General features: G+C 35.3%; 1 protein-coding gene across 2 annotated transcripts in view; it reads right to left on the reverse strand.

Moving 5' to 3' along the window:
* GALNT13 (polypeptide N-acetylgalactosaminyltransferase 13) overlaps window positions 1–10,713 on the reverse strand; it is a 566,099-nt gene that overhangs the window by 461,335 nt on the left and 94,051 nt on the right. For both annotated transcript variants that reach the window (XM_025854761.2, XM_073884009.1), the window contains exon 3: window positions 9,251–9,496. In XM_025854761.2, the coding sequence (XP_025710546.1) occupies window positions 9,251–9,392 (142 nt within the window). In that variant the 5' untranslated portion in view covers window positions 9,393–9,496. The remainder of the gene's footprint in view (window positions 1–9,250; window positions 9,497–10,713) is intronic.

Consider the following 10,713-nt stretch of genomic DNA (forward strand, 5'->3'; position numbering starts at 1 on the left):
TTTCCTTTTCCAGAAACCTTCAGTGGTTCCCCATTTCCTAGAGAACAAAGTTAGATTTTTTTTTCTTCTCCAGCACTCAAAGTCCTTTAAAATCTGTCTCTATCCCCACTTTCAACCTAAAATCTAGAAATCCCCTCTATGTCTGATTCTCCTTCAATCAACCAATTCACTGTTCTCCTTCTAATCCTCACTTTGAAAAAGGCAATAGCTTTCTTCAGGCATTTTATTTCCTCCTGTATTCACCCCCTCCCAATTTTCACATGTCCATATAATTTATGTTCTTCAAGCCCTCTCCTACTGGTTCCTTTGGTATCCCTCTCACAAAAGCTACTACTTCCTATTGTGTAATGCAGTTATTTATGTATACATCGTGTATGTACATGTCGTACCTCCACCAGGCTGTGGCTCTTGAAGGCAAATGCTCTATTTGTTTAAATTCTGTATATTTCAGAATACCTAGCCCAGTACTTCTATTGAATAAATGGATGAAAGAATTGTACCAATGGGTCCTATTAAGCTTTGAAAAAAAAATAATGTTTCACTGCTGTTCATGACTTTTAACTACTCTTGCTAAGACTTCAGAGGCTCAGCCCCAGAGAGAACTGCTGAGGAAAATTGCAACATAAATTAATATCCTGTAGAGATTCAATAAATGCAAAACTGCTATAAAGTCTGAAGTAAGGCAAGGCGAGCCTGCTAGAATACTTTTCACTTAAGTATATTAAATAAGATATTTTTTACCCAAGGTCAGTGACCACCTCCTTCTATGTACTCCAGAAATATCTCTATTTGTGTAAATATTTCATAAACTAGCATATAAATGTGGTGATTGTTTTGCCTAAAGGGAGTCAAGGCGCACCTAATTCAAGGGCACAGAATATGATTGAAAGTTTGGGTTTAGAAGTCTGACAAACCAGGTCGTGAGTCCTTTCTTCCCTCTTACCAGTTTTGCAACCGCGGGGAATTTAATTAACCATTTTAGGTCTCAGTTTCACATATGAAAATGAGGATAATAATACCATGTGTCCTCAATGCTATGTTGGAAATTAATCAAAAGAATATATACAAAATACCTGACACAGTAAACTTAATAATTGCTCATTATAACAATTCATTTTCATTCCTAACATTAACATGTCTATGTGGACCAGCAGAGGGATCAGAGTGACTTGTGGATAAAGCATGCAAGGCCAAAGCAAATTTTATTAGGCCCATAGAGTTTTGAACACTATTTATAAATTTGATTGAAAATTATCTGGTATGCGTGCCTGGCTGGCTCAGTTGTTAAGCGGCTACCTTCAGCTCAGGTCATGATCCCACGGTCCTGGGATGGAGCCCCGCATCGGGCTCCCTGCTCCACAGGAAGCCTGCTTCTCTCTCTCCCACTCCCCCTGTTTGTGTCCCCTCTCTCGCTGTCTCTCTCTCTCTGTCAAATAAATAAATAAAATCTTTAAAAAAAAAAGAAAATTATCTGGCAAATATATGTTATCCATTCAAACTGTGTCTACATGCCCTACTTTTTATATGACAATAAATATTATTGCCTGAAAGTTCCAGCAGTCATCATAATTTATTAAGGGCAATTCCAATACCGACAATGCATTTTAATCAATCACACTCATCTACCCTGCTCCCAAAAGATGAAACCATAGTTTTTTTTAAAAAAGACATAAGGAAAATTTGGTGTTAGTTTTACACTTGACTTCACCAGTTTTCAGTTTTCCCTCACACCTGCACACAGGAATTCTTCTCTGAAGCACCAAAGATTAATTAAACAAAATCAACAAACATTCACTGTTTAATAAACGATTGCATGGCTTGGTGTTAATGTTATGAGGAGATCATCTAGAAATAGATAAAAGAAAGCACTGATGCAATAGTCCATTGTCAAGATTCCAAAAGAACAAGCCTACCTGTGTCCTTGGATTTATGAAGAAAAAAAAAAAAAAAAACAGTTATTCTCCCAGGCAGGATGAAGGGAAACATGAAAGTATCAAATTGGGGTTACTGAACAGCAATTCTATTCATTTTATTGATTTCCCCCAATTCAGAGCTGCAGTGAGAAGGTCTTAAGGAACACAAGTGGTTAACAGTAACTTTGTAAAACCTTAAGATGCCAGATAAGGTGATACTGCTCTATAAATGATCTGAAATCAGAGGATCCCTAGGAAATATTTTCCTGACTGGAATTTATACATCCTACTAGCCAGGGAGATCTGGCAGGGTCCATAGTGCCTCTGAGTGAAGACAAAACAGTCATTTCAAGTTTTCTGAATTATGTATTCCATCCTGGCATCCAAATGAAAGCATGGTGCTTTGAACTCTAGTAGAAAACTGACATTTACTGATAACATAGTCCTTTATTTAATAAAAGTGTTAATAACCAACACCTTATTAATCAAATCCTATTCTATTGATTGTGAAAATTCTGGCATTAAACTCACTATGGATATATATATATATATATATATATTTCCCTCCAGTTCCTGGCAGAGAGCATCTCTAACCCTTGTAATTTCCTAAGTGATAAGACCACTGGGAGCATCTTTTGTTCTAATATTTGGTCTTTGACACAGAGCTCCTAAATCCCTTGCAATTTTCTGTGTGATAGAAGTGTCTTTTGTAAGGGAGGGTTGCTGGACGGGAGGAGGGGTGGGGGATGGGCTAAATCGGTGATGGGTATTAAGGAGGACACTTGTTGGGATAAGCACTGGGTGTTATATGTAAGTGATGAATCACTAAATTTTAGTCCTGAAACCAATACTATGCTATATGCTAACTAACTTGTATTTAAATTAAAAAATAAAATATGAAAAAAAGAAGTATCTTTTGTTCTAATGAGGCACTCTTGGTGGGCTCCTAAATGACTCCTGGCTGTCACCAGAAAGACCAAGCCATGATTACAAGCTTGGAACTTTCAGCCTCACTCCTATCATCTGTGAAGGGGCGAGGGGCTGGAGATTAAATTAATGACTGATCATTTCTATGTGATGTGGCCTCCATAAAAATCCAAGTATGTGGTTCAGAGAGCTTCTGGGTTTGTAAACATCTACCTGACAGGAGGTGGTACACCCAACTCCAATGGGGACAGAAGCTCCTTCCTTTGGGACCCTTCTGAATTTACCCTATGTATCTCTTCATCTTGTTCTTCGTTCATGTCCTTTATCATATTTTTATAATAAACTGCTAAATGTAAGTAGCCATTTCTCTGATTTCTGTAAGACATTCTAGAAAATCATCAAACTTAAAGAGGGGGTCATGGAAACCCCAACTGATAGCCTGTGGATCAGAAGTACAGGTAACAATCTGGGACTTGCAATTGGTATCTGAAGTGGGAGCAGTCCTACGGGACTGAGCCCTTATCTTGTGAGATTTGATGTTAACACCCAGTAGATAGTATCAGAATTGCAGGACACTCAGCTGATACAGACAATTGCTTGGTGTGGAGAAAGAGCCCACACATCTGGTATTAGTGGTATAGAATGTATGAGTAAAGGAAAACACAGGAGTGTTTTTCCCATATACTCACTCTGCCCCAGTTTCTTCATATGTAAAAGAGGAATGCTTACTTCACAAATTTTTTGGTAAAAAAAAATAATGAGTTAACATTTGGAAATAATTTAGAATAGTTAACGGCCTATAATTAGTTACTGTGATCATTACTGGCTATGTACTTATCTCTGTTTACATACAAGCAACAATTCTTTCTTAGATATCCCCTCTTTTTTAAAGTAAATTTCATTTTATTCCCTAAGTATGTGCAATATGCTCAAGACTCAGGATCAGGTAAAGAAAGGTAGGTTCCTTCCTGTCTTGAATATCATAAATTTATACCCTTTCTCTTCTCTGTGATGATAGGAAGCCCTCTGGGGTTTCTCTTTTTCTTTTAAAGATTTATTTATTTTAGATAGGGGGGAGGAGCAGAGGGAGAGGGAAAGAGAGAGAATTTTGAGCAGACTCCCCGCTGAATGTGGAGCCTGACACGGGGCTTGATCTCATGACCCTGATATCATGACCTGAGCCGAAATCAAGAGTCCAACACTGAACCAACTGAATCACACAGGTGTCCCACCTTTGGAGTTTCTAAGTAAAATCCTTCTACCATATTACTTCCATAACACTACTTCTCATCTCAGACCACATATTATTTATGGACTGACCAAAAGTTAGATAGTAAAAGAGTTTACTTGTCATAGTTTCATTGAAAAAAATAGCTAGAAACATATAATCATTCATTTGAAGACCCGGATTTTTAAAATCATGACTCATATTCATTTCATTTTGCAGATGGCAACCGAGGCCCAGAAAGATTAATTAACTTGCCCTCGGACATAGGCCCTTAGTGGGTCAGCCAAAAGTAGGATCCACTACGGCAGAGTGCTCATGCAAACCCACCACACAACCTCAAATTTGTCCCAAAGTTTCTAGATGGACTACAGCAGCACTGGTCTTTTTAAATACCTCTACTCTCAAATATCTAATTCTTCCAGCTTGGGAGTACCACTAGTGAGTATTCCATACCAGTTATCCTTCAGTGCATTTTAATTCTAGGTGACCCCAGAGTGGCATGAAAAAGGTAACATGCTCCCCTAACAAGTACTTACGTTACCAAAAAGCAATCCTTTAGAAAAGAGGAAAAGAAAAAGTATTTACATGTCTGTATTTAATATTGGAACAGTTCTACGTGTTCCCATAAAGTGCCTGAAATAATCTTTTTTTAAACAGCATCATTCAATAATTGATGTGTGAATATGATAACGCTGACTCAGTAACAAAGATTCAATTATTTTCCATATGCTTCATTCTTCAATAAAGAAGAGAAAAAATGCAATCCATTTTAGAAAAAAAGTTTCCACAGAAGTGACGGTTTTTAAGTTTGATCCTTGGAGTTTAATAATGTAGCCAACTTCCTACTGAGCAATTCCCTTCAGTTGCCTAACAGGTGTCTAAAATTCAACATGTCTAAAATAAACTCAAGGTCCACCCTCAACTCATCTCCTGATACGTTTTTCCCCTCTCAGGAAATTGAACCAAATAATGCCCTCAAGAAACTCAAGACTCTTTCTTGACACTCCCATATCCTACACCTGCCAGAGCCAGTCATGTACCAGCTCCCATATCTCAAATACCCCTTCATTTTTCCCACTTCCATCACACCTCACCACCATTCCTCTGCCATAAGTAGGCATCATTGCCTACACAGAATTCATGGGACACTACCAGAGCTTCATACCCAACCTCCCTAAAGAGACCAACTCTTCTCCAATCCATTCTCCATACTGAATCCATAGTGATCTTTTCATAACACAAATGTGATCATGTCTGCTCTTTTAAATCCATTCAGTGGCTCTTATTCGTTTAGTTATCCATGTAATATAATGTAATAGACACATCAAACCCATGAGAAAAACAAATCGAGGACACTCCTAATGCCCCATATTCAGTCAAAATGTTCATCCCCATCTCATGTACCTGTCTCACCCAACACATGAAAATAAACATCCTAAATCCCATTATCATAATTAATCTTGCTTGCTTTATAGAGTCTTGTTGCATCTCTACATATTCTTAAAATGTATACTTTTAAATTTTAGTTTTAGCTTTTCAAACTATATCATGTTATTTATCATCTTTGAGGGATATAGTTTACTATTATATTATTAAAATTCATTCATTTTAACTAATATATACTATTCTCTTATATTGATATATCGCAATTCATTCATCAGCTTCCCCACTGATAGATCTATGGGTTATTTTTAGCTTCTATTTTTATGAACAGTAGTACTATGAAATATTTGTCTATGTGGAAGAAATCCTGAGTGTATGACTATGAGTGATGGGTTATATATGAATGTTCAGATTTCAGAAATCATTAATGAACTCTTATCTAAAGTTATTATAAAAATGTGGAGATGGGGGTGCCTGGGTGGCTTAGTCGGTTAAGCGACGACTCTTGGTTTCAGCGCAGGTTGTGATCTCTGGATCATTGATCCTCTACTTGGGATTCTCTCTCCCTTTCCCTCTGCCCCTCCCCCACCCTGCTCACACTCTCTCTCTCAAAAATATAAATAAATAAATAAATAAATCTTTGAAAAAATGTGGAGATGCATCACTTCTAGCAATTGGTATTATCAGCCAATTTAATTTTTGCCAGTTGAATGGATATAAATATATCATTATAGCCTTGGTCTGTGTTTCCCTGATCACAACTGATGTTAAATATTTCTTCATAAGTTTTTGTTGCTATATGTATTTTCTTTTCTAAGAAATGTCTATTCATGCCTGTCACCCATTTTTTCCTATTGGGTTATTTGTACTTTTCTTATTAATAATAGTGTGTGTGTATATGTGCATGTGTGTGATATATATCTCCATATGTATGTGTAGGGGATGTGTTTGTGTGTGTGTGTATACACTTAATAATTTCTCAGTTGCATGCTCTTTTAACATCTACAGTTTGTAACTTCTCTTTTAAGGTATATTTTAATGAAACAACTTTCTAAATTTTAATATAGTCAAATAGTCAAATTTATCTATATTTTCTTTTATGGTCAATGTTTTTTGTGTAGTGTTTTAGAATTTTTCCTTAATTCGAGGTCTTATAAATGCCTAAATTTTTTTCACTAAAAGTTTTAGTTTTATTGTTGACATTAATAAATCCAAAGTTTATCTTGGTTTATGACATGAGTTAGGCATCCAATTTCATGTTTTCCACATGGATGATCATCTTATTTTCAGATCCATTTATTAAAGAGCCCTTCTCTCCCCCATTGATCTGTGGTGTTCCTGTCATATTTTGAATGTCCAAACACTTAGTGTAAGTCTACTTCTAGAGTCTCTATGCTATTCCATTAGGCAATTTGGCTACTCATTGTGACCCCCTGTACCAATACTATAGTCTGAATTACTTGAATCTTAGAAGAGCTCTGCATTTTTCTCATTCAGAAGTATCCTATAATCTCTGTTATTTCATAAAAATTCTAGTACCTTCCTTTCCTTTGTCCATCACTTGGCTATGTTCTTTTCCTTTCCTTTCTTTTCTTTTTTGAGATACAGCTGACATAGAACACTATATAAGTTTAAGGTGTACGAAGTGTTGATCCAATAGGCCCTTAAATAATTGATGAATTGATAAATAAATGAACAAACGTGTCTCAAAAATTAACTCACAGTGTATGCTAACAGTGGGCACTTAAAATTGTTTAAAATTTATTACTAAAAGGGATCTGAGAAACCACCAAGTCCAAACCCTTTTTTTTTAATAATGGGGACACATAAGTTCAGAAGGATCAAATTTAAGTCAAAAAGCCTGTTTTTAGCATGTGCAGAACATGAAATATTTAGTCAAGTACAGTTTGCACAGCACTGTCTGCCTATAAATAAAATATCATTTTAAATATATGGCACAATTCCTAAATAAAGATTCTAAAATAAGAAGTAAAAATAGAAAATAAACTTAAAACCCTAAAGTCTATTTCCATATATTCAAGAGAAATATTAATGTACAACATTAAATAAGCCTTAAAAATAAGGAGAATATAGTTTAATTTTACAACTTAAGTATGAGGAAAAATTACTACTTTTGCCTTGCATCATTAAATTTCACATTTTGAGATTTAAGACTGAGCATTAAGGACTTAAATCAGCAAAGCTGTACTTTTTTGGTACTCGCAGAATAAGCTGTCATAGTTTTGCTGAATCAGATTATGACATTTTTTTGTGACCAATCTAAATGTCTCTATTCAACAAATGACAAAGTGATCATTCCAAACTGATAAGATCCATCAAAACAAATTTTCAGCCAAGCAGTAGCTCAACTGATTTAACAAAGAGGCAGAGAAGGAGGAGTTTTTCTGGGATATTAACCAAAGATCAGCGTATCAATCCCCATGTTCATTTATCAAAAACTGATAGACTCATAAAGTTCTCCTCTTTGAATAATTCTAGTATAAAGGCATAAAATATGCATATAAACTACCTAAATGGGTCTAGGCTCAGTCACTTCCAAAGTACTTTCTCTCAATTTTTTGTGTTAGCCAAAAATTACAGTGAGAGAAACTCACTTTGAAAAAGGGGAAGATAGTCAGAATTTCTCCAATTAAGCAAGAGCATTACTGCAATCTAAAGTGAAAAAAGGTTCAAAATACTCTTTTAACAAAAACTAATTTTTGGAAATACTCTTCTGTTTTTCCTAAGCCTCATATAACCAAATAGTATCAATAAAATTCTGTTTGTTCACATATTTTGATTAGTAAATAACCTCAAAAATATCTAACATTAAAAGCTGACTACATCCATTAAGCAAATGCAAAACTCAAGTCAGTAATTTAGATTCACTTTTCTAAAAGGTACAAACATTCCAAATGGGACTCAAAGCTTACCTTTTATCATATTTATTAAGAAAACGTTTGCTAAGCAGAGAATTAGTGTAAATTAGATTTCAAGAAAAACAATGTTTATCTCAATGATAATAAAACTAATTTCAAGCATCCTATATACGTTAGAAGCACTACTATACTAGGAATATTATGGAAATATTTTAATAAATCTACAAGTCAACAAAAAGTATAGAGAAAATTATTTGGAATAGCTGCAAAAAATGAATCCCTATCACTTGACTTAATAAATCACCATTTATAAAAATCATTATGTTTCTTATGTCATCATTGAAATTGGTCCCTAAAGAAGGAAATACTGAGTTAAAGTGACTTTATCATGCACTTCAAATTATGGGGCAACGATCTGTTGCCCACAGATTGAATCTGCCCATCAATATGTATTTTGTTTAAAAAGTTGTTTGTTTGTTCATTTATTGTTTTTGGAAGTCTGTAGGGGTGTCATGTGTCCTTACATTTTGCTATAGTCCCCACCACCTCACTTTAGTAGCTTTTCCCTTTTATGTTGTGTGCTTAGCCTCCAAGAGCTGTTGCTTCTGGAAGCCTAAATTTTAAATTCTGTCCCACTTGAATGTTCACTAAATTGTTCTTTCCATACAGTCACAGAACACTGGAATTATTAGAATTGGAAGGTACCTTAGAGGCTAACTCTTCTCATTTCTTCCAACAAGACCCCTGAGGCAAAGCAAGTAAAGTAGCTTTCCCATGGTTAAATGTACATTAGTAGTTCTGCCAAAATGCTCTTCTAACTCAATAGCTTAAAAAATCCCTATTTCAAAGTTTCACGTTTTGTCAAGAGTCACCACAACTCTCATCTCTATAAAAGCAACATTTGCTTCATAAGCACTTACCCCTGAGTGCAGGTAGCAGGGATCTCTCCTTCTTGTCATCACATTTGTTACATTCACTGAAGTACAGGAGTAAGAAGACATCAACAAGCACCCACATCAGTGAAGTGGCTAGAACCACCTTGCAGTAAACAAACCTCCTCATGTCTTCCCTTGATTTCTAGTTAACACATAGATCGAAGACAGATGCTACTGTGATAAATCCAAGCCACAGGGGTGAACACCAAGATAAAAGCAGGATGCATCCCACTGTATCAAAAAAAGAAGGAAAAGAAAATTTCATTATTGTATAGTTTGTTTTGCATAAAGGAGCTATAACATGAAGTATATGATTTATTTAATGTTTCCATATATATATATATCAGCACTCAGCCTTTGAATTAAGAATGAAAAGCCTAAATAAATGAAAACTGTAAGCAAGCCAGGTGGCTAAAATTCTAACAGCTAATCCTAGATTTGTCACTAGTCTGCTGGGAACTTGACAACTATTTGATTTCTTCAGGTTGTATTCTTTTCTTAAAAAGCCCTATCATGATATTCTGCAGAGCACCAGGTCGTCAAACAGAGCAGCCCTGAATTTACCCTGATTCAGCACTTTTGAGGAGCCAAAACTGCTGAAATAGAAATCATCCTGGGATACAATATATTATAGTAGTTAAGAACTGGCCTTTATACACAGACAGGCCTGTGTCTATTCACCTCTTACCTGTGGGATCCTTTAAAAAATTTTTTTAAAGATGTATTTACTTATTTGAGAGAGAGAGCACATATAGGAGGGGCAGAGGGAGAGGGAGAAAGAATCTCAAGCAGACTCCATACTGAGCACAGAGCTGGTTGCGGGGCTCGATCTCACCACCCTGAGATCATGACCTGAGCCAAAACCAAGAGTCGTACACTTAACCGACTGTGCCACCCATACACCCCTCTGTGGAACCCTTTCAAGCCTCTATTTCCTCATCTATGAAATGAGAAAAACAATGCCAAACCTAAAGATTTGCAATAAGGACAAACCACAACAATGTTTGTAAAGCATCTTGAAGAAAAGATAATTATTAATATTAACATATAAAACAAACTAACAAAAATTCTCAAATTCTCCAAAAGGACCATTACATGAAATAAGTCATCAGTTACTTAGCCTTAAAAACCCTATCTGGTCTGCACAGAAAGTATCCACCACAAATGTGTATTTTAGAATGGATAGCATATTTTCAAAAAAATTATCAGTTTAAAGTGACTTAAAATACCCAAAGCACAAATTCTAAAAGGCGTAACAGATAATGCACAATTACAGAAACATTCAAAGTAAGTATAGAATTAATACCATAAACATATTTTTATTTATACTATAAAGAGCAATAACTATCTGGTTAATTAATTTACAATAAAATTACAGTTAAGTAAATATAACAAGCCAAAAATATTCTCATATCATTTGCTACTTTTAGAATAATATCAACTGGGGC

Source organism: Callorhinus ursinus, unplaced genomic scaffold, assembly GCF_003265705.2.
Source record: "Callorhinus ursinus isolate GAN/ISIS: 27379988/994484 unplaced genomic scaffold, GSC_fseal_2.0 scaffold2, whole genome shotgun sequence".
Lineage (NCBI taxonomy): Eukaryota > Metazoa > Chordata > Mammalia > Carnivora > Otariidae > Callorhinus > Callorhinus ursinus.